Here is a 22,604-nt window from a genome sequence, read left to right on the forward strand (position 1 = left end):
GTAACCACCTGATAATGAGATGAAGTTCACAAAAATGAAAATAGGCCTATTATCTGAAACAGTTCAAACATACGTTCTGTTCTTTCCCAGGTAGCACGTTTGTAACTCTAAGCCTGGTCTTGATTCTGCTGAATCTGTGCAGTTATTTTTGATTATTTGGTGGTCCAAGCTCTTTTTGCTCAGAGTATAAATACTGCCCACCCGCGCCATGGCAGCTAGCTTTTCGGTGTAGCGGTGTTTAGAGAGGTGGTTTTTGTGTAGTACACGAGTCAGAGGGACCGTGTTTCGGTCCCCTGCAAGAGAGTGAGGAAGCGACACTGAGACGCCATGACACAACTACACCCGTCACCCTGCACTTCATACAGAACTATAAAACATTTACATTACATTTAGTCATTTAGCAGACGTAATTACAGGGACATTCCCCGAGGCAAGTAGGGTGAAGTGCCTTGCCCAAGGACACAACCTACTGATTAATAGCCCGATTCCCTAACCGCTCAGCCATCTGACAACCAGAACACCACAAATAAACATAACCAAACTCGCGACAAGTCTTAAACACAATTATGCATTTTTATTTGACATATCAGATGAAAGGTTATCTGAACACATGGAAATAAAATATATATAGCAGAATGCACAAGCTGTTAGTGAAGGCCAGGTCCTGAATAAAGTACAAAAATATGCAAGAGTCAGCAGCAGACAACTTAGCACTGTTTCCTCTTAAGGAAATCATCATCATCATCATCATCATCATCATCTACCACCTTAGGAGTGACAGGACACACTGGAAAACAAATACAAAAAAGGGAGGAGGGGATTGGTCTCTTTAAATAGAATGGAAGAGCCTGATTGGCCGTGGGGCTCATCAGTCGTCGAGGAAGTCGTCGTCCAAGTTGACATCTGAGGTGTCGACGTCCTCCAGATCCATGTTGTCCAGGTCATCATCCAAGTCCTCCTGCTCCTCCAGAACCTGGGGAGGGGGGAGGAGGGGGGAGGAGAGGGGAGGAGAGGGGAGGAGGGGGGAGGAGGGGGGGGGAGGAGGGGGAGGAGGGGGAGGAGAGGGGAGGAGGGGGGAGGAGAGGGAGGGAGGGAGGGAGGGAGGAGGGGGGAGGAGGGGGAGGGAGGGGGAGAGGGGAGGGGGAGGAGAGGGAGGGAGGGGGAGAGGGGAGGGGATATAGCAAGTACAGTAGAAAGCCAAGGATTAGAAGTGCAATTTATCTACCTATGAAGCCATGTTAGCCTGCCTTTAAAGCTATACCTATATCATACTGTATACCGATAACATATACCTATATCATACTGTATACCGATAACATAGCCTATAGCATACTGTACTGCTACCTGTAAACCTAAATCATCTACCTCTACACCTGGTCAAGGAGGGGGGGGGGGGGTCACCTTGTCCTTCTGTGTGTCTGATGTGCCAGGGCTCTCTTCCTCCTCCTCTTCCTCCTCATCTTCCTCCTCATCTTCCTCCTCCTTCTTTTGGGTGGGGGCAGGGTCAGAGGGAGGAGTTACTGCAGTCGCCACAGGAGCAGTCACCGTCGACAACATGGATGCCATAATTCCTGCAGCCAGGCTGGGCTCCTCACTGGTCTCCTCCTGTGGGGGGGGGGGGGGGGGGGGAGTTAAACTAAAAAAAGCTAAGCAGTTATTTTAGCCGCCACCTGTGTGTGTGTGTGAGGACAGACTGACCAGTGGTGGGGGGGTGGGCAGGACTCCTGTGGGCTCATAACCCTTGGCCTCCTCCAGGATATTCCTGTCTTCATTAGGCTGCCAAGGAGAAAACACAGGGGGGTCAGGGTGGAGGTCAGGGTGGAGGTCAAGGTGGAGGTCAGGGTGGAGGTCAGGGAAAGAGAGACGTGAAGAAGAGGAAAGAGAGAGAGGGAATGGAGAGAAGGGAGGGAAGAAAGTTTGCACAGAAGTGAAACAGCTACATTACCAATCCCCCCTCCCCCCCTCCTCCCCCCTCCCCCCCTCCTCCCCCCTCCCCCTCACCGTGACCAGGGGGTAGTCTGTAGCTGGCCGGGCTTGCCCCAGGCAGGTCTCCCTGAGGAAGCTCTCGGCCAGGAAGGCCTCTCGCAGGCCGGGGAACAGGTTCTCGTACTCGGTGGGGTCGGCCAGGGACTCGGCCGCCCGCTGGTTGACCCTGCCCAGCCCCTCTCTCCACAGCTGCACCACACGGGACACCTGGCTGGGCAGGTAGGTGCGCGCCAGGAAGGCCGCCTCCGGCAGACGGTTGGTAGAGATCAGGAGCTCCAGACATTCGTCCAGTCTAGGTAGATGGATTTTATTGTCATTAATTGAAACTACGAAAAACTTTTCGAAAAGCAATTTCCAAGAATGGCATTCAACACACAATAGCAAAACATAAATAGTGGGGGGGTAGTGTTCTATGATGTTCTAGAAGATGAAGGAGATATAGGAGGTGTTTACTGAGCTAGAGGCTAGGATGTGTGTAGACATCTAGGAGATAGGTGTAGAGAGCAAGGAGGTGTATAGTAGGGGTGGACGGTATAGAAATGTATGGATTTGGACCATACCATGCTAGCCTACCAGAAATACGATTTTTCACAGCCCCATTCACACCAGGCACGGCATAAAATTGCCGTATGGAAATTGAACGCAAAACGTTTTTTCAAAACGTTGTTTGTGTGCACAAATATTTTTGAAAATATTTTTTTTTTTTTAAAGAATATTTGAAAGGTTGAAAAAAAAGAGAGAGGCTGCAGTAGTGAGAGGCTGCAGTAGTGAGGCTGCAGTAGTGAGAGGCTGCAGTAGTGAGAGGCTGCAGTAGTGAGAGGCTGCAGGACTGAGAGGCTGCAGGACTGAGAGGCTGCAGGACTGAGAGGCTGCAGGACTGAGAGGCTGCAGGACTGAGAGGCTGCAGAGGAGTGAAAAGTTTTGCAAAAAATTAAAAAGGTTTTACAAAAAACAAAAAAGAATATTTGAAAGGTTGAAAAAAACAAATATATATATATATTCTCACTACTGCAGATCTAACAATCTGGTCTCAAAATATATATATATATATATATATATTTATAAAAAAATCGAGTCTGGAGTGGTGAGAGGCTGCATAACTGAAAGGCTGCAGGACTGAGAGGCTGCAGTAGTGAGAGGCTGCAGGACTGAGAGCGTTACCGTCTGTGCTTCAGAATTATACATTGATATACAGTTTAGGGCAAACCGCCCAGCCCTAGTGTAGACAGCTAGAAGGTGTAGAGAGCTAGAAGGTGTAGAGAGCTAGGAGGTGTAGAGAGCTAGAAGGTGTAGAGAGCTAGGAGGTGTAGAGAGCTAGGAGGTGTAGAGAGCTAGAAGGTGTAGAGAGCTAGAAGGTGTAGAGAGCTAGAAGGTGTAGAGAGCTAGAAGGTGTAGAGAGCTAGAAGGTGTAGAGAGCTAGAAGGTGTAGAGAGCTAGAAGGTGTAGAGAGCTAGAAGGTGTAGAGAGCTAGGAGGTGTAGAGAGCTAGGAGGTGTAGAGAGCTAGGAGGTGTAGAGAGCTAGGAGGTGTAGAGAGCTAGAAGGTGTAGAGAGCTAGGAGGTGTAGAGAGCTAGGAGGTGTAGAGAGCTAGGAGGTGTAGAGAGCTAGGAAGTGTAGAGAGCTAGGAGGTGTAGAGAGCTAGGAGGTGTAGAGAGCTAGAAGGTGTAGAGAGCTAGGAGGTGTAGAGAGCTAGGAGGTGTAGAGAGCTAGGAGGTGTAGAGAGCTAGGAGGTGTAGAGAGCTAGGAGGGGTAGAGAGCTAGGAGGGGTAGAGAGCTAGAAGGTGTAGAGAGCTAGAAGGTGTAGACAGCTAGGAGGTGTAGAGAGCTAGGAGGTGTAGAGAGCTAGAAGGTGTAGAGAGCTAGAAGGTGTAGAGAGCTAGGAGGTGTAGAGAGCTAGGAGGTGTAGAGAGCTAGAAGGTGTAGAGAGCTAGGAGGTGTAGACAGCTAGGAGGTGTAGAGAGCTAGGAGGTGTAGACAGCTAGGAGGTGTAGAGAGCTAGAAGGTGTAGAGAGCTAGAAGGTGTAGACAGCTAGGAGGTGTAGAGAGCTAGGAGGTGTAGAGAGCTAGAAGGTGTAGAGAGCTAGGAGGTGTAGACAGCTAGGAGGTGTAGAGAGCTAGGAGGTGTAGAGAGCTAGAAGGTGTAGAGAGCTAGGAGGTGTAGAGAGCTAGAAGGTGTAGAGAGCTAGGAGGTGTAGAGAGCTAGAAGGTGTAGAGAGCTAGGAGGTGTAGAGAGCTAGGAGGTGTAGAGAGCTAGGAGGTGTAGAGAGCTAGGAGGTGTAGAGAGCTAGGAGGTGTAGAGAGCTAGGAGGTGTAGAGAGCTAGGAGGTGTAGAGAGCTAGGAGGTGTAGAGAGCTAGGAAGTAGGAGGTGTAGAGAGTGGACAGATCCAGGAGACAAGGACGTTTGGGGTACTTCCTGTACTCACTTGCCCTGCAGGAAGTAGGTCATGAAGGCCACGTTGTTCTTGCCGTCCCTGCGGGCGCCCTGGGCCAGCTTGTTCACCATGGCAGCGTTCCCTGAGGCCGTGGCCAGCAGCAGCAGCCCTCCGTAGTCCTGCGCCTGGTGCAGACACTCCTGAGCCAGGCTGAACTGACTCCTGCTGATTGCCAGCTCTGCCAACTGCTTCCACTTCTGCTCTGACTGGAACACACACACAGGTATGTCATTGCCAGTTGATATGATGTGTGTGTATGTGAGAGTGTGTGTATGAGTGTGTGTCTCACCTCTGCCTCCACAGCTAGCTGGTATGCGATCTTCAGATCCCCCAGCTGAAGCGCCAGTTCAAACCTGTGCTCCGGGTCGGTAGATACAGCCAGGGCCTGCTGTCTGAAGCCCTGCGCACACACACACACACATTAGATACAGCCAGGGCCTGCTGTCTGAAGCCCTGCGCACACACACACACACACACATTAGATACAGCCAGGGCCTGCTGTCTGAAGCCCTGCGCACACACACACACACACACACATTAGATACAGCCAGGGCCTGCTGTCTGAAGCCCTGCGCACACACACACACATTAGATACAGCCAGGGCCCGCTGTCTGAAGCCCTGCGCACACACACACACACACACATTAGATACAGCCAGGGCCTGCTGTCTGAAGCCCTACGCACACACACACACATTAGATACAGCCAGGGCCTGCTGTCTGAAGCCCTACGCACACACACACACACACATTAGATACAGCCAGGGCCCGCTGTCTGAAGCCCTGCGCACACACACACATTAGATACAGCCAGGGCCCGCTGTCTGAAGCCCTACGCACACACACACACAGTCAGTAACAACAGGCCAACAGTGCTCAACAGGTACAATCCCCTGACCGTAACAGGAAGTGGGGGCTGTATTACCTGTTTCTCCAGGAAGTGTGCAACCCTGGTCCTCTGCTCCTTGGGGATGGTGGGCAGCACCCTGTCGGCCATGCTGAAGTCCCTCCTCATGACGGCCGTCTGGTACTCCAGCACCGACACCAGCAGGGAGAAACTCACCATGCTCAGCTCCTTGTCCCCCAGGTACAGACGGTCGTCCTTAGGGATGTACCCCAGCAGGTACATGGTCCTGGGACACACACACAGCACTTCAGAGGGGGGTTGAGGTGTGTTATGTAGGTGTGTGTGTGCAGGTGTGTAGGTAGATGTGGGTGTGTGTGTAGATGTGTGTGTAAGTGTGTGTGTAAGTGTGTGTGTGTCTCTCTACCTGTCCAGGTGTGCTATGGTGACGATCTCTCCTCCTACAAAGTAGTTGAGTCTGTTGACAGAGCTGGTGTAGATAAAACAGTCTCCCACCCAGATCCCTGTCTTCACCACCTCCTGGATCTCCCCTTGGACCTGCACACACACACAGTTTACAGCAGGGGAACACATACATCTACTTAAAACTAACATTCCCACACAACCCTCCCCTCCCCCCTCCTCACCTCGAAGGCGTCCTCTATACCGTCCTCAGTGACCCCCTGGGTGGTCTCCTGGCAGGAGGCCACCTTGTCTGCCATGTAGCGCAGGATGAAGAAGGAGTCCTCGGTAGCGATGCACACCAGCTCCCCCGAGTCTGACCAGAAGATCTGGAGAGAAACACCAGGATCAGATACCTCCGACACTGTGTCTGCCTCTCTCCCTTCTCTCCCTCCTGCTCCTCCCTCCTGCCTCACCATTCCTCCCTCCCTCCCGCCCAGCCTCCCCTCCCCTCCCTCACATGTTTGGGCTGGATCTCGATGCGTCTGATGAGCTCAGTGTTCTCCCAGTCGTAGAAGGCCAGCCCGTTCACCGACCGGACACCCAGCAGGAACCCTCCGTAGATCCCTGCTCACACACACACACCACAGACATTATTTTTTGTAAAAATGCTATGTGTGCGATCTCTCTTCTGTAATGACAGTCACCTTCTGCTCCGAAGTCAGGCTTGAAGGACTTCTTCTCCTTGAAGTTCTTAAACAGCTTCACCACACTGCTGCTCTCCCTGATGGCGTACCTGCACACACATTAACACCCACACATTAACACCCACTACAGGATCATAGAAGAGGCCTGTCTGTGTATACTTGTTTGTACGTGTTTAGGTGTGTGTGCGAGAGTGAGAGAGAGGGCGTACTCTGAAGAGTCGTGTGCCCAGACAAACTCCTGTGCTGATCCGAAGCTCTTGTTCCTCAGGGCCATGGCCGTGTAGATGATGTACTCCCCGTCTCCACACACCACCACAAACCTGGCAACCCACAAAAATGTTACACACAAACCTGGCAACCCACAAGGCTGAGATAGAGAGTGAGAGAGAGTCTGACCTGCCGTTGGGGTTGTGCTGGATGGTCTGGGGGTAGATCTCACAGCTGCCCATGTCCTTGACGGCCAGGGGGAGGCGCTCTCCGTCCCGGATCTCAGCCTCTCCCAGGGCCTTCAGGTTGGCCTGCTGCACCTCTGAGTGCCGCGCCCACAGGATCTTCCCACTGCAGTCCATGGACATGGCTGGCTCCTCCCGGCCCAACTGGGGGGGAACACAGCCTCTACATCAACCTCAGCCAAACGCTCGAACCACGGAGCCAAACGCTCGAACCACGGAGCCAAACGCTCGAACCACGGAGCCAAACGCTCGAACCACGGAGCCAAACGCTCGAACCACGGAGCCAAACGCTCGAACCACGGAGCCAAACGCTCGAACCACGGAGCCAAACGCTCGAACCACGGAGCCAAACGCTCGAACCACGGAGCCAAACGCTCGAACCACATAGCTAAGCCTGTCCCTCCGGGGGGTACGCACACAGACACTGTTTCTCTTTTACTCTCCCCCACCTTGACGATGATGCTGCCCTCGTCGTATCCCAGGGCAACGTTGTTGGAGCCCCGCAGGCCGCAGACACACCAGACACGCTCCATGCCGTAGTTCAGGGTGCTCTCCAGGCGGTAGGTGCTGGAGTGCCAGATACGCACCGTACCTGGGGGGGGAAGGATGAGGAGGGGTGTGCATGTGGCTAGAGGATGAGGAGGGGTGTGCATGTGGCTAGAGGATGAGGAGGGGTGTGCATGTGGCTAGAGGATGAGGAGGGGTGTGCATGTGGCTAGAGGATGAGGAGGGGTGTGCATGTGGCTACGTGTGTGTGTATATACAGTATTTGTGTGTGTGTGTGTATATGTGTGTGTGTGCTCACCGTCCTCTGAGCCGGTGATGATGATTGGCAGCTCAGGGTGGAAGCTGACGCAGGAGACGTTCTGGGCGTGGCCCTCCAGGGTCTGAACACACGTCTTGTTCTGCACACAGGAGACAGGTTAACACACACACACAGGTTGGTTTTTCTATCCTAGTGGGGCACGTGTTTTCTTTAACCCTAAAACCCAGTGAAAAAAACAGGCCGTGCGAAAGAGCCCCACAAGGTTACGTTTTCCATGTTTCATTATACTTGCATTACAGGACATTTTTGTCTCCACAAGGGTAGTTAAACAACACCACACACACTGACCTGGTAGTCCCAGATCTTGACCATGCGGTCGTCTGCTCCAGAGATCAGGTAGGGCTTGTCTCCTCCGCTGTAGTAGTCGATGCAGTTCACCCCCTTCTCATGACCCTCCAGGGTGAAGTTAGGAGAGGACGAGCCCAGCTGCCACACCTGGAGAGGAGAGCTCGTCACATCTGTCTGTACATGACCTCACCTTGATGGTGGTGTGTGTGACCCTACCTTGATGGTGGTAGTGTGTGTGACCCTACCTTGATGGTGCGGTCCAGGGAGGCGCTGGCAAACTGGTTGTTGTCTTTAGGGTTGATGACGATCTGCATGACGTAGTGTGTGTGACCCTCGAACACCTGGCTGCAGCTCCACTTCTTCTCCCAGTCCCACAGCTTGATCAGCATGTCGTCTGCAGACTCACACACACAGTTAAGATGAGTGGGGTTTAGGTAAGGCTGGGTGGGGGTTGGTAGGGGAAGCGAGGGGTAGGTAAGGGGGTATACGGCCTACCGCTGCTGGTGAGGATGTAGGGCTGGGTGGGGTGCACGGCGATGCAGCGGATGTAGTCAGAATGGGCCTCAAACATGTGCACACGCTCCAGGGTGTTATAGTTGAACACCCGGATCTGCATGTCATCCTGGAACACAGCCGGAGAACAACACTCTGTTACACACACACACACACACACAGCTGGAGAGAAGGCTGATCTTGACTACATGGATGAGGACCAGGGATGAGAGAGGATGAGGACAGTGTTACTCACCGCTCCAGTGATGACCCAGTTCTTCCTCGCGACGAACTTGGAGGCCCTGACAGGAAGATCACACACCTCGAATGTCTTCACAAGAGTCTGCAGGAGGGACAGCCAAGATGGTTTGATTTTACAAGCCATGTCACAGATCAGCTGCTATAATCAACCTAAACTCTTAACTATCAATACACCCAACGATTACACTGAATGACATTCCAAATCTAATAGAATACTAACAGATAACCTAAAATGAACAAGCGTGTTTGTGTTTACTCCGTGCATACCTGTGATTCGTGGTTCCACACGCACACGCTGCCGTTGTACAGACTAGCCAGCATCCACGGCTCGGTGGGGTGAAGGTCCACGCTCTTCACCCGGTCCGAGCGTGCTGTCAGCTTCCGCTTGATGTCCAGCCTGAGAGGCTAGTAGATATAAGATCCCAGGTTAATTTAATGACAGCATTTACAAATATTCATTAGAAATACACTGTAGCATACCTATTTGGCTGGTTAACTTTCGTTGCTATTTCTGGCGTCAGATGTTGTCTAACTACTAGAATGATCAGATCAGATGATGCGATGGCATCCTCCGTTAGCTTCTATAGCTAGCTGGCTAATGTTGGTTAGCTACGTGTCATTTCTTTACCGTGAACAACACTGGCTGTGCTATCTAGCTCGCTAACTTACTTAGTTAGCAAACATCACACTTGTAGTTAACGTAACTACCATTTACTGGGCTTTAAACATGTACATGCATTATAGCTAACTAGCTAACTAAGCTGTCTCACGGGCTAACCGGTTTCACCGCAGTAGCTGTAAGCACAACACAACAGGCCTAGCTAGTGTACAAGGGCCAAGTTACGGATGGTAGACTAGCTAGCCAACTTCGCTTTGCATCCAGACGCAGTTAGCAGTGTTTATGTCTCAATTCATGACCAATAAACATTTAAATCATGAATTCGTCTTTGCGTGTAAATGTTAATTATGATTACCATGTTTACTCCCCGGTTTGTGTCTTTTTGGATAAATGATTGGATGAATCTTCCAGTCTGTGTCCGGGAGCCGTACTTGCGATCTCAGAGGACGGAGCTTCGAGTGACGTGGAACTTCCTGAAACACAGTAGGCTACGCGTTGGGAGGGGAGTGATGACGCGACGCTGCGAGGTTAGTTGGGGTCGTGGCAAAGTTTTTCTCAGGCCAGCGAGAATGAAGACCTCCATACATTTTACATTTAGCGAATTAATGCTAAATGCTAGAACATATTCATGAATATGTTAAGTCTAGGATAAGTTACTTTGATTTGAAAAGCACTTAAGTTGCCGTAAGTGTCCAATTCTTATCTCGGCCACAATTAGCATTTTTTTCTTGCCGAATGAAATATTTAAAGATAATTAGCAGGTCCATGGACTGTAACATGGGGTCATGTGATCTGGGCAAACAGCACCTAAAAGTCTTACAGTACCTGGTAACAGAACCTGCCACCTCCGACGTCTCAAGCGAGACTACCAGCTACGCCAACAAAAACAGTTTGCACGTTTCACGTTTTCGTGGAGGAATTATATCATGGAGTGCAACATCTCTATCATAATATAACATTGAAGGCAATTTGTTTCGGTCATGAGTATTCCGTTTGGGCCTGGTCATGACTGATGCCAAGATAGGGAACGTGTAGAGCTACGTACAGAAAAACAGGCTACAGTAACTTAATCAAAATATCCATGAATATAATACAGTGGCCTGTGTGACACATTTAGTCATTTAGCAGACGCTCTTATCCAGAGCGACTTACAGTACTTAGTTAGTACAGAGGCAAGTAGGGTGAAGTGCCTTGCCGGGAATCGAACTAGCAACCTTCTGATTACTAACCCGATTCCCTAACCGCTCAGCCAGCCGCTCAGCCACCTGACTCCCTGTACTCCCTGTACAACTGACCCTGACACAACACAGGCAATGACAACGTTATATTTATTTATTTATTTGACAAACAAACCTTTACTGATGTTGTTGAAACTCACACGGTAAACACATAGACTGTATATTATATATTATGTCAATGGACAAACACGACGAGCACGTGAATAGGGTTAGCGAGCGAGGTGACACATGCACACGAGAACGAAAAAATTTGTGTGCTCCGTTACTCCTTCCGCTTGAACACCTGTCTGCAGATTTTGTCCTCGCACGTGAGCTCCTGCGGAGTCAGGGTTAGATTAGGGTCAGGGTTAGATTAGAGTCAGGGTTAGATTAGAGTCAGAGTTAGATTAGAGTCAGGGTCACTGGGCCTGGGTTAAATTATAGCTATGTTGAGGTCAGGTTATGTTTAGGACACTTTAAGCTTAGGCATTATCCAGGCATGGCTGTGTTCTCTCCACCAGGTGATGTACTTTCTGCACAAATCAACAGTCACTCACACAACTTTTTAAATAAATTATAACATTAATTATAGACCTAATTATGCAGTCATTCAACATCTTAGTGAAAATGTAAACATTTTAACATATAAATTAATCTTGGCCAAGAACGCCAAATCAAATCTTCATAGTGACCTTTCCCCCATCAAGTACATCTCACCCTTAACCAGGGCTCCTATATTACACATTTTTATGGATTCATCAGACACTTCTATCCAAAGTGAGAGTACATACTGCATCACTGCAGTGAGTCCACCCACCATGTGGAGATGGTCACCCTGGATCCACAGCTTCCAGCCCCGGTTAGACTTCTCCCCTCGCTGGGTGCACACCAGCACCTCTCCCTCCCACCTCACCAGGGTCTGGAGGGGCAACATGAGGGGGGCAACATGAGGGGGGCAACATGAGGGGGGCAACATGAGGGGGGCAACATGAGGGAGGGTAACATGAGGGGGGCAACATGAGGGGGGCAACATGAGGGGGGCAACATGAGGGGGGCAACATGAGGGGGGGTAACATGAGGGAGGGCAACATGAGGGGGGCAACATGAGGGGGGCAACATGAGGGGGGCAACATGAGGGGGGGCAACATGAGGGGGGCAACATGAGGGGGGGTAACATGAGGGGGGCAACATGAGGGGGGCAACATGAGGGGGGTAACATGAGGGGGGCAACATGAGGGGGGTAACATGAGGGGGGTAACATGAGGGGGGCAACATGAGGGGGGCAACATGAGGGGGGTAACATGAGGGGGGCAACATGAGGGGGGCAACATGAGGGGGGCAACATGAGGGGGGCAACATGAGGGGGGTAACATGAGGGGGGCAACATGAGGGGGGCAACATGAGGGGGGTAACATGAGGGGGGTAACATGAGGGGGGCAACATGAGGGGGGTAACATGAGGGGGGCAACATGAGGGGGGGCAACATGAGGGGGGTAACATGAGGGGGGCAACATGAGGGGGGGCAACATGAGGGGGGTAACATGAGGGGGGCAACATGAGGGGGGGTAACATGAGGGGGGGCAACATGAGGGGGGTAACATGAGGGGGGGTAACATGAGGGAGGGTAACATGAGGGGGGCAACATGAGGGGGGCAACATGAGGGGGGTAACATGAGGGGGGTAACATGAGGGGGGCAACATGAGGGGGGGCAACATGAGGGGGGTAACATGAGGGGGGGTAACATGAGGGAGGGTAACATGAGGGGGGCAACATGAGGGGGGCAACATGAGGGGGGTAACATGAGGGGGGCAACATGAGGGGGGGCAACATGAGGGAGGGTAACATGAGGGGGGGCAACATGAGGGGGGCAACATGAGGGGGGCAACATGAGGGGGGTAACATGAGGGGGGCAACATGAGGGGGGTAACATGAGGGGGGTAACATGAGGGGGGCAACATGAGGGGGGCAACATGAGGGGGGTAACATGAGGGGGGTAACATGAGGGGGGCAACATGAGGGGGTTAACATGAGGGGGGCAACATGAGGGGGACAACATGAGGGGGGCAACATGAGGGGGGTAACATGAGGGGGGGTAACATGAGGGAGGGTAACATGAGGGGGGGCAACATGAGGGGGGTAACATGAGGGGGGCAACATGAGGGGGGGTAACATGAGGGGGGGCAACATGAGGGGGGTAACATGAGGGGGGGTAACATGAGGGAGGGTAACATGAGGGGGGCAACATGAGGGGGGTAACATGAGGGGGGGTAACATGAGGGAGGGTAACATGAGGGGGGGCAACATGAGGGGGGCAACATGAGGGAGGGTAACATGAGGGGGGGTAACATGAGGGGGGTAACATGAGGGGGGGTAACATGAGGGGGGGTAACATGAGGGGGGTAACATGAGGGGGGTAACATGAGGGGGGGTAACATGAGGGGGGGTAACATGAGGGGGGTAACATGAGGGGGGGTAACATGAGGGGGGTAACATGAGGTGGAGGAGGGAGAGAAGGAGGAGGAGTCTAATAAAACCAGGATGATTGGCAGCTCACATCTCTGCCAGTCCCACCTTCAGCACCCTGTTGTCCAGCCCCCTGGTGTGTTCCTCAAACTCCTCCCCAACAACAAAGTCCACCTCGTAGTTCCTGAAGGTGCTAAGTGTCTTGGTCTGGAAGCGGTCTCCGTCCTGCACCAGTACCTTGGTCTGGGACAGGTGCACCGCTATCTTCCTGGTGGCAAAGTCTATGTCTCCACACAGACACAGAACAATATTAACACAACGGTCAATGTCACAGAACAATCTTAAAATATCAACATTTGACAAACTGAACAGAAGAAATAAAAAAGCCCAAACCTCAAGAAATAAAAACATTTATCTCCTCAACTTTCTGGTAACAAAGTTAATTTCTCAACAGAGAAACTGAATAATATTAAAATATCAATATTTGCGGAACAGAACAAACATGTGTCAGAGTCCAACAGCAGAGATGATCTCTTGTCATCTACCCATCATGGTACAAAACATAATATATTTTAGTTATTTAAAAAACCAAACACATTCTCAGCCCCAACATCCTTGTTATAGAGTCTATTTCTCCACAGACAAATTGAGCAATATATTGGAATATCCATATCTGTGAAACGGTCTCTACTGTTTTGGGGGGTAATAAAATAAAAACATGCTTCACCTTAATCATCTAGTGAAAGACCGTCACAACAACCAACAGTACTTGAACAGCACCTAACTGTATCTTCAACATCAAATAATATTAAATATTGACTTTGTTTAGTTAATTTTGAGACTTTCCAGTTTGCCTTTTAGTCTATTAAGAATTTTAATAAGAATGAAATGAATACAAATAATAAGAATACAATTATTCATAAGAATTTGTCAGAAGATAATCAGGAAACTCTTACTCAGGGCTTTCAAGTAATCTTCAAAGTTCTCGTTGGTCTCCAGTTCCCACTTGCCGTTGAAATCTACAGGCATGTTGGTTGTGAGTTTGGGTCTGGGTGGTGTGTGTGAGGTGCTGTGTTTGGTGTGTCTGAGGTGGTGTGTGAGGTTGTGCCTGGGTGTACGTGTACTTGAACCGTGTGACCGTGTTCAGTTGTGTTCTGGGTTCATGTGTTAAGCAATCTGCAGATTGGAGAGAGATTTTAACAAACACCTCAACATAAAAATGAGTAGTTTGGACGCAGTGGTACTAGCAAAGTGTGTCTTTGAGACAGAGGGGACGGGGGAAGGGAGGGGGGGAGGGAGGGGGGGAGTGACGGGGGGAGGGAGGGGGGGGGGAAGGGGGGGAGGGAGGGAGGGGGGGGAGGGAGGGGGGGAGGGGCTCTTTTTCCTACCTGACCTCTAGTGACTCACCGAAGGATCAGAGAAGGCTCATTCAGACACACCACACACACACACACCACACACACATACACACCCTACACAAAGTAAGTCTCTCAAACAAATGTATATCTGTATAAAATGTGTTGTCTATGTATAAATACTATATATCCTATGTTATGATATATCGTTATATATATAATTCTATTGATAAGATTCAGAATGGATGGTAACAGTGGATGACATTCGACCTATTTGGATGGTGGTTGTATTTACTCATCTACTACACAGACTGTACTGGACTTTGAGCTCACAGGCAGAGACAGACAAGCAGAACCCAACATCTCTGCTATCAGGAGGTCACACAGTCCATGTGCCTCATCAAATAAAAGACACAACTAGAGACTCAGATTCTAACATGTTTAAGCATGTGTCAATATCAGAGAACTCAAACATCCCTAAGTCTTCATAAACTTTAAATATTTGGTTCATGTATCAGAGTGTCTTCCCAGAGCAGATGCAGGTGGTGCTTCTAGAAGGTGTAGCAGGAGGACAGCTGGCAGCTCCACCAGGATTGGGATGTGACACAATGACATCACAGGTAATCTCCCCAACCTTGGAGATCATCTGATTCTGTGACAGGTGTTCTGGAACCACGTGGGACAGGATTCCAGATTACTGCTCCTCCCTGCCCTACAAAACTCTACTCTGCTGGACTCTCCCAGGAGGGCTGACTGTCTGAGATGTCCTGCCCTGATATGAGTGGGTACTGGACGATGACCACCAATGAGAACTTTGATGCGTACATGGATGCACTGGGTGAGCGTCTGTGTGTAGTGTGTGTGCTGCGTGTGTGTGTGTGTGTGTGTGTGTGTGTGTGTGTGTGAGAGAGAGAGTTGTGTGTGTGTGGTGTGGATGTGTGTGGTTCAGCTTCTTTAAAATGCCACTATAGTTTGTCTGTATTTTGGAAACACGCCACTTTTTATGTGAACGTGCTGATAGTTGATAAGTCGATAACCACCTTCATGATACTGAAGCATCCTGGGCGTATTGAACTTGTTTCGTAGTAAAAGGCTCTGATGTAATGGCTGTGTACTGGAATAAACTTAGTTAGTTAGCAATAGTAGATACATACTGTCATGTTCCATAATTATATCTTCATTTGGTACTTTTATCCAAAGCTACACACGGGGGGACTCAAACCTGCAACCTCTTGATCTGCAGTCAGATGCTCTAACTGCTAAGCTGTTGCATGGTTCCTCATGTTACAGACGTAAACATTGTGATCAGGAAGATCGCCAGCTACCTCAGCCTGGACAAGGAGATCCTTCAGAACGGGACACACTTTCTCATCCGGACCATCTCCACCTTCAGGAGCTACGACATGGACTTCCTGGTAGGGGAGGAGTTTCAGGAGGACCTGACTGGAGTGGACGACAGAATCTGCATGGTGAGAGTACACACATTCACACACACACACACACACACACACACACACACACACACACACACACACACAGGAACATGCACACACACACAGGAACATGTTCATACACACACACAGGAACATACACACACACAGGAACACACACAAATGCACACAGGAACATACACACTTACACATACATACACACACACATGCATACACACACATGCGCACACAGGAACATGCAGGCACACGGTCCTGCCGGCGTGCAGCAAGATGTTTATTGTGTTATTCTGCACTATCAGGCTAACTCAGGGGAGAATCCTCTAAGAGGATCTGCTGGCTTCTAATCTGGGACGATGATTTGATTAAACGTGTGTGTGTGCGTGTGTTTGTTACTGTATTAGGATCGTAGTTCTATAGTCCAAGCATCACCACTCCTGTCAGAATCTGCTTGATCTCCCTCTCTCCCCCTCTCCTCTCCTCTCCCCCTCTCTCCCCCTCTCCTCCCCCTCTCCTCTCCTCTCCCTCTCTCCCCCTCTCCTCTCCCCCTGTCCCCATGTCTCTCCCCCTCTCCTCTCCTCCCCCTCTCTCCCCCTCTCCTCTCCTCCCCTCTCCTCTCCTCTCCCCCTCTCCTCCCCCTCTCTCCCCGTCTCCTCTCCCTCTCTCCCCCTCTCCTCTCCCCCTGTCCCCATGTCTCTCCCCCTCTCCTCTCCCCTCTCCTCTCCCTCTCTTCTCCTCTCTTTTCCTCTCAGACCACAGTCTGCTGGGAGCAGGACAGGCTGGTGTGTGTCCAGAAGGGGGAGAAGGAGGGGAGAGGCTGGACACAGTGGGTGGAGGGAGACCAGCTGCATTTGGTGAGATACACAAACACACACACGTCCTGGCACCCACACACACTGGCACACACACGCCCTGCCACCCATACACACACACACCACTCACACACGCCCTGCCACCCATACACACACACACCACTCACACACGCCCTGCCACCCATACACACACACACCACACACACACACGCCCTGCCACCCATACACACACACACTGGCACACCACTAATTCCCAAACACACAGAGATGCCTCTGACCTGGGATGGTGCCAGGATTGGCCTGATCCCTGGCTTACCCACCAACACACACACACATACCACACACACACACACACACTTCCTATCCTCCCCCCTGACTTCCTCTCTCCCCCGCTTGTCTCAGGAGCTGCGTGTGGGTGATGTGGTCTGCAAGCAGGTCTTCAACAAGCAGGAGGACAAACCCAGCCAACCCTGATGTTGCCATGGGAACCAGACTGACCCAAGATGGAAATAAAACTTACAAACATGAAACTAAAACTTCACTACAGTTTTTTATATATTGTATATTATATATATATATATATTTTATTTGTGGCAAATTGACATTGTGATATGACGTGCCAAAGGGCTTTGTGGTCGGTTTGGTAAAGGAGACCAGAACGGCTGGATTGTGTTTTCGTAAACGTCCTGTTTAACAGAAGACGGTAGCTCACTGTTTCACACATTGAAACTGTGGTTCGAATCCCTGGCCGAGGGTGCTGTACTCTACCTGGTTAGTGTCCCACGGCCGTCTGTCAAGGTACAGGGAGGAACATACACTGTTGTTGAGAAACAAATTACTTCATGTAACTTAATATCATAATAAATAATATCACTTTTTAATAAAAGCTGATGCTGCATGTTTGACTTTGTGTCATTTCTAATTATTTGGTGTTCACCCTGTGTTAAAAACGTTTGAAGAAATTATTGTTATATGAGTGCCTTTTCAAGGTACATGTAGGTGTCTAGAACTCAGATTAACTACGACCAAGCTCGAGCTGTCACACTTTGTTTTATAAATGAGAGATGATAGAGATGGATAGAGATGGATAGAGATGAATAGAGATGGATAGAGATGAATAGAGATGGATAGATAAAGAGATGGATAAAGAGATAGATGGATGGATTGAGTTGTTGGCGAGCTTTAAGACTTCTTGAACACCTGCAGACACACCACTCCACAAGCCCGGAGCTCCTGCGGGGGTAGAGAATCAGGCTTCACACAGGAGGCAGAAACAGACTTTTCCTTGACTTTGACCACGTAAATACCGTAGAACATGCACTTCTGATCCTTAATTTTCTGATGTACTTTCTTCATGCACTACTTGTTTTGCTCTTTGGATAAAACCGTCTGAATAAAAATGTTTAAATGTCCCATGAAGTCTCTATGAGGAGCACAGTGCCTGCTGTTCCTGTTCCTACCACAAGGGGTCCCCACCATGCTGCAAAATGCTCTGACTGGGTTGTGCTCTGAAATCTCTAAGGAGTCATTAAATGGTAGATTATTGCAACCATCTGCTGATGTTCAGAGTAAATAATGTTCCAGGCAGGAGATGCAGGCTGAATGACACAGTCAGCAGTGAATGAACACAATAACAATAAACAAGAAAGCTGAAATTAGGCAGAGACAAGAGGAGTTATTATTCTGTTCTGCTTGTCTCTCAACGGGCTCCTAGACACCCAAATACTTGTGTGTGTTATATATGTGTGTGTGTGTAGGCTGTGTGTGTGTGTGTGTGTGTGTGTGTAGGCTGTGTGTGTAGGCTGTGTGTGTGTGTGCGTAGGCTGTGTGTGTGTGTGTGTAGGCTGTGTGTGTGTGTGTAGGCTGTGTGTGTGTGTGTGTGTAGGCTGTGTGTGTGTGTAGGCTGTGTGTGTGTGTAGGCTGTGTGTGTGTGTAGGCAGTGTGTGTGTGTAGGCAGTGTGTGTGTGTGTAGGCTGTGTGTGTGTGTGTAGGCTGTGTATGTGTGTGTGTAGGATGTGTATGTGTGTGTGTAGGCTGTGTATGTGTGTGTGTAGGCTGTGTGTGTAGGCTGTGTGTGTGTGTAGGCAGTGTGTGTGTGTAGGCAGTGTGTGTGTGTGTAGCTGTGTGTGTGTGTGTAGGCTGTGTATGTGTGTGTGTAGGCTGTGTATGTGTGTGTGTAGGCTGTGTATGTGTGTGTGTAGGCTGTGTGTGTGTCTTACCAGGTACAGCTGGTCTCCTTCCACCCAGTGTGTCCAGCCTCTCCCCTCCTTCTCCCCCTTCTGCACACACACCAGCTTGTCTCCTTCCCATGTGATGGTGGTCTACGCACGCACGCACACACACGCACGCAAACACACGCACGCACACACACACACGCACAACAACACACGCACGCACACACACACGCACGCAGGCACACGCACGCACACACACGCACACACAGAGGGTTGACAAACAGGCTATTTAGTAAAAATACATAAAAACACACATGCACATCCATGCCTGTGGCCTGTTCTCCGTACGTCGCTTATTACATCCAAGATAAAATGACATATCCGAGAGGACATCATCTTGCTAATCATGATCTGGCTAATTCGGTTCCATGTTGTTTATGATTAGTATAGCTGGATTGAGTTATACGTTGGTCTAAAAGGGGGTATGTATCGATAGTAGAAACCTTGATCAGCAACGCTGCTATTGGCTGCTCACATCAGTCTATGGCTGCTCACCATGGCCAAAAAGAGCGCCCCGTTTTTTCCGCAATAAAGCCAACAGAGCAACAGCTTATTACAGGCCAGGCCTGTTTTAGGATTTTCATACTTTGTTTATCATCTTTAATGTATATAATGTGGTTTCAACAAATTTATGATGTAAATGACACCCTCACGCCAAAAAGTATAGGCGAGTAGCTGACGCGCTGTGGATCTATCTATCACACAATGAGCAATAATTCGGTTTCATGTTAAATTCTGCTAATTATTCTTGCACCTTCCGCAACAGGGTTGTTTTCGTAAAAACGGACAAGACATGTCTGTGACAGACTTCCTGTATCACCTCTGCTTATAAAGTCGCAATCAAATCTTGATTAGGCTATATAAATAAGCCTGCTCCAGAGCATGTTTGAGCTAAAGGACTTGTTGCTATGACAGCAAGTCCAGAATGAGCTTCGAAGAACCGAACAATCCAAGATAATGACAAATCGTCAACAATCAAATCCAGCTAACTGAGTTAGCGACATACGGAGAACGGGCCCCTGCTCTCCAACACAGCAGAGCAAACACACACAGACACACACAGACAGACACACACACACACACACACAGACACACACACACACACATAAAGACAGACACACAGGCAACAGGTGCCCAGCTATGCTGTCTCCACACAGCACTTCTGTACTCGGAGAAACTAGAGGATCCAAACAGGAAGGCCTGCTTTGACCACTGGAAACTAGAACTCACCAGGACAGTTCTAGAAGGCTCAAGGGTTCTAGAACACGGACAAACCCACACCTGGAGTCTCCTCCTGACTCTTTTGAGCAAGTTTGAAAATCGTAGACAATGAACCCTGGTCCTACGATCAACAAACACATTAGGCCGTTCCATCTCTGTGATGGAACCAAGAGAACACAGGGCTTACAGGCTGCTTCACTCCACCAGCTCACCAACACATACAGGCTGCTTCACTCCACCAGCTCACCAACACATACACACAACACATACAGACCCGGGACACTTAACAGGAAACAGGAAATACATCTCCATGGCTCACCATGCACTTCCTGTCGTCCACGCCGGTCAGGTCCTCCTCGAACTCCTTCCCCGCGTAGAAGTCCATGTGGTAGTTCTTGAAGGTGGACAGGGTCTTGATGATCATGTGATCTCCATCCTGGGTGATGTCCTTGTCAGGCTTCAGCAGGGTGGCGATCTTCCTGATGGCTACGTTTACATCTGCAGAGCACAGGGGGGGGGGGAGTTACATCTGCAGAGCACAGGGGGGGGGGGGAGTTACATCTGCAGAGCACAGGGGGGGGGAGTTACATCTGCAGAGCACAGGGGGGGGGGAGTTACATCTGCAGAGCACAGGGGGGAGGGAGTTACATCTGCAGAGCACAGGGGGGGGGAGTTACATCTGCAGAGCACAGGGGGGGGGGAGTTACATCTGCAGAGCACAGGGGGGGGGGTTACATCTGCAGAGCACAGGGGGGGGGGAGTTACATCTGCAGAGCACAGGGGGGGGGGAGTTACATCTGCAGAGCACAGGGGGGGGGGGAGTTACATCTGCAGAGCACAGGGGGGGGGGGAGTTACATCTGCAGAGCACAGGGGGGGGGGGAGTTACATCTGCAGAGCACAGGGGGGGGGGGAGTTACATCTGCAGAGCACAGGGGGGGGGGGAGTTACATCTGCAGAGCACAGGGGGGGGGGGAGTTACATCTGCAGAGCACAGGGGGGGGGGTTACATCTGCAGAGCACAGGGGGGGGGGGAGTTACATCTGCAGAGCACAGGGGGGGGGGTTACATCTGCAGAGCACAGGGGGGGGGGGGAGTTACATCTGCAGAGCACAGGGGGGGGGGAGTTACATCTGCAGAGCACAGGGGGGGGGGGGAGTTACATCTGCAGAGCACAGGGGGGGGGGGGAGTTACATCTGCAGAGCACAGGGGGGGGGGGGAGTTACATCTGCAGAGCACAGGGGGGGGGGGAGTTACATCTGCAGAGCACAGGGGGGGGGGGGGAGTTACATCTGCAGAGCACAGGGGGGGGGGGAGTTACATCTGCAGAGCACAGGGGGGGGGGGGAGTTACATCTGCAGAGCACAGGGGGGGGGGGAGTTACATCTGCAGAGCACAGGGGGGGGGGGGAGTTACATCTGCAGAGCACAGGGGGGGGGGGAGTTACATCTGCAGAGCACAGGGGGGGGGGGGAGTTACATCTGCAGAGCACAGGGGGGGGGGGAGTTACATCTGCAGAGCACAGGGGGGGGGGAGTTACATCTGCAGAGCACAGGGGGGGGGGGAGTTACATCTGCAGAGCACAGGGCACAGGGGGGGGGGAGTTACATCTGCAGAGCACAGGGGGGGGGGAGTTACATCTGCAGAGCACAGGGGGGGGGAGTTACATCTGCAGAGCACAGGGGGGGGGGAGTTACATCTGCAGAGCACAGGGGGGGGGGAGTTACATCTGCAGAGCACAGGGGGGGGGGAGTTACATCTGCAGAGCACAGGGGGGGGGGAGTTACATCTGCAGAGCACAGGGCACAGGGGGGGGGGAGTTACATCTGCAGAGCACAGGGCACAGGGGGGGGGGAGTTACATCTGCAGAGCACAGGGGGGGGGGGGAGTTACATCTGCAGAGCACAGGGGGGGGGGGGAGTTACATCTGCAGAGCACAGGGCACAGGGGGGGGGGAGTTACATCTGCAGAGCACAGGGGGGGGGGAGTTACATCTGCAGAGCACAGGGGGGGGGGACCTCTGTCTGTCTGGATATACATTCATGTATCTGTCTGTCTGTCTCTAGAAAGAAATAGAGGGATAGTGAAAGGGAGAACAATAGATAGACAGAGCGAGGTAGAAATATAGAGAGAGATGAGGAGAGAGCGAGGTACACAGGGGAGATAGAGGGATGAGGAGAGAGATGGAGGGATCACTGTATCACGAATGTCCATAAAAACACAGACAACACTCACCAAGAGCCTTTAAGTACTCTTCGAAGTTGTCGTTGGAGATCATTTTCCAGTATCCATTCAGGTCAACTGGCATCTTGGCAGTTTTCAAGTTTCCTTCCAGGCGATAAAAAGGGAACGATATCGCAGGCTGTTGGCGTCCGAATGAGGGATCGCTTTCAGTGCCACCAATTTTAACCAGAATCACTTTAATCGGATTACTCGTTACGTTCATGTTGTTCTGAGCGCGCAGGTTTAGACCACCCTTTCTCTCCCCCCGTGAGCGCCACAATCCCCCTCGCGCTCCGTGTAATAGGAATAAAGGCCCACTCA

General features: G+C 50.7%; 4 protein-coding genes across 5 annotated transcripts; 1 reads left to right on the forward strand and 3 right to left on the reverse strand.

Moving 5' to 3' along the window:
- Positions 1–559: 559 nt before the first annotated feature.
- Positions 560–9,801, reverse strand: copb2 (COPI coat complex subunit beta 2). The gene is made up of 21 exons (XM_062481783.1): positions 9,665–9,801; positions 8,958–9,095; positions 8,686–8,772; positions 8,433–8,559; positions 8,183–8,331; positions 7,938–8,084; positions 7,629–7,728; positions 7,273–7,415; positions 6,768–6,967; positions 6,581–6,691; positions 6,372–6,460; positions 6,185–6,291; positions 5,910–6,053; positions 5,690–5,820; positions 5,344–5,551; positions 4,708–4,818; positions 4,410–4,624; positions 2,002–2,278; positions 1,699–1,776; positions 1,402–1,605; positions 560–973 (listed from the first exon to the last, which is right to left on the reverse strand). Exons 1-21 carry the CDS (start codon positions 9,665–9,667, stop codon positions 869–871), a joined length of 2,874 nt encoding a protein of 957 aa, XP_062337767.1. The 5' UTR covers positions 9,668–9,801; the 3' UTR covers positions 560–868.
- An 826-nt stretch (positions 9,802–10,627) lies between these two features.
- On the reverse strand, positions 10,628–14,099 carry LOC134036748 (retinol-binding protein 2-like). Of its 2 annotated transcripts, none has more exons than XM_062481825.1 (4): positions 13,947–14,099; positions 13,099–13,271; positions 11,344–11,445; positions 10,628–10,863 (listed from the first exon to the last, which is right to left on the reverse strand). In XM_062481825.1, exons 1-4 carry the CDS (start codon positions 14,017–14,019, stop codon positions 10,810–10,812), a joined length of 402 nt encoding a protein of 133 aa, XP_062337809.1. In that variant the 5' UTR covers positions 14,020–14,099; the 3' UTR covers positions 10,628–10,809. The 2 variants fall into 2 exon arrangements, with proteins under 2 accessions (XP_062337809.1, XP_062337808.1); XM_062481824.1 differs by having other exon boundaries at positions 13,099–13,277.
- A 946-nt stretch (positions 14,100–15,045) lies between these two features.
- rbp1.2 (retinol binding protein 1, cellular, tandem duplicate 2) lies at positions 15,046–17,124 on the forward strand. Its single transcript, XM_062481821.1, has 4 exons — positions 15,046–15,183; positions 15,636–15,814; positions 16,546–16,647; positions 17,008–17,124. Exons 1-4 carry the CDS (start codon positions 15,108–15,110, stop codon positions 17,077–17,079), a joined length of 429 nt encoding a protein of 142 aa, XP_062337805.1. The 5' UTR covers positions 15,046–15,107; the 3' UTR covers positions 17,080–17,124.
- A 530-nt stretch (positions 17,125–17,654) lies between these two features.
- On the reverse strand, positions 17,655–22,550 carry LOC134036746 (retinol-binding protein 1-like). Its single transcript, XM_062481820.1, has 4 exons — positions 22,296–22,550; positions 20,380–20,558; positions 18,825–18,926; positions 17,655–17,838 (listed from the first exon to the last, which is right to left on the reverse strand). Exons 1-4 carry the CDS (start codon positions 22,504–22,506, stop codon positions 17,788–17,790), a joined length of 543 nt encoding a protein of 180 aa, XP_062337804.1. The 5' UTR covers positions 22,507–22,550; the 3' UTR covers positions 17,655–17,787.
- Between the last annotated feature and the right edge of the window lie 54 nt (positions 22,551–22,604).

Source organism: Osmerus eperlanus, chromosome 16 (genome assembly GCF_963692335.1).
Source record: "Osmerus eperlanus chromosome 16, fOsmEpe2.1, whole genome shotgun sequence".
In the NCBI taxonomy this organism is placed as follows: domain Eukaryota; kingdom Metazoa; phylum Chordata; class Actinopteri; order Osmeriformes; family Osmeridae; genus Osmerus; species Osmerus eperlanus.

Excerpts from the sequence above, each read along its gene's own strand:
- LOC134036746 (XM_062481820.1), bottom strand. The coding sequence starts at position 22,506 with ATGAACGTAACGAGTAATCCGATTAAAGTGATTCTGGTTAAAATTGGT. Across the intron at positions 20,559-22,295 it reads AGAGTACTTAAAGGCTCTTG|ATGTAAACGTAGCCATCAGG; the intron begins GTGAGTGTTGTC and ends TGTGCTCTGCAG. Across the intron at positions 17,839-18,824 it reads AAGGAGACCAGCTGTACCTG|GAGCTCCGGGCTTGTGGAGT; the intron begins GTAAGACACACA and ends CTACCCCCGCAG.
- rbp1.2 (XM_062481821.1), top strand. The coding sequence starts at position 15,108 with ATGTCCTGCCCTGATATGAGTGGGTACTGGACGATGACCACCAATGAG. Across the intron at positions 15,184-15,635 it reads TGCGTACATGGATGCACTGG|ACGTAAACATTGTGATCAGG; the intron begins GTGAGCGTCTGT and ends CTCATGTTACAG. Across the intron at positions 15,815-16,545 it reads TGGACGACAGAATCTGCATG|ACCACAGTCTGCTGGGAGCA; the intron begins GTGAGAGTACAC and ends TTTTCCTCTCAG.
- copb2 (XM_062481783.1), bottom strand. Across the intron at positions 8,085-8,182 it reads CCCTGGACCGCACCATCAAG|GTGTGGCAGCTGGGCTCGTC; the intron begins GTAGGGTCACAC and ends TCTCCTCTCCAG. Across the intron at positions 1,606-1,698 it reads TGCCCACCCCCCCACCACTG|GAGGAGACCAGTGAGGAGCC; the intron begins GTCAGTCTGTCC and ends CCCCCCCCACAG.
- LOC134036748 (XM_062481824.1), bottom strand. The coding sequence starts at position 14,019 with ATGCCTGTAGATTTCAACGGCAAGTGGGAACTGGAGACCAACGAGAAC. Across the intron at positions 13,278-13,946 it reads AGATTACTTGAAAGCCCTGA|ACATAGACTTTGCCACCAGG; the intron begins GTAAGAGTTTCC and ends GTCTGTGTGGAG. Across the intron at positions 10,864-11,343 it reads AGGGTGACCATCTCCACATG|GAGCTCACGTGCGAGGACAA; the intron begins GTGGGTGGACTC and ends CTGACTCCGCAG.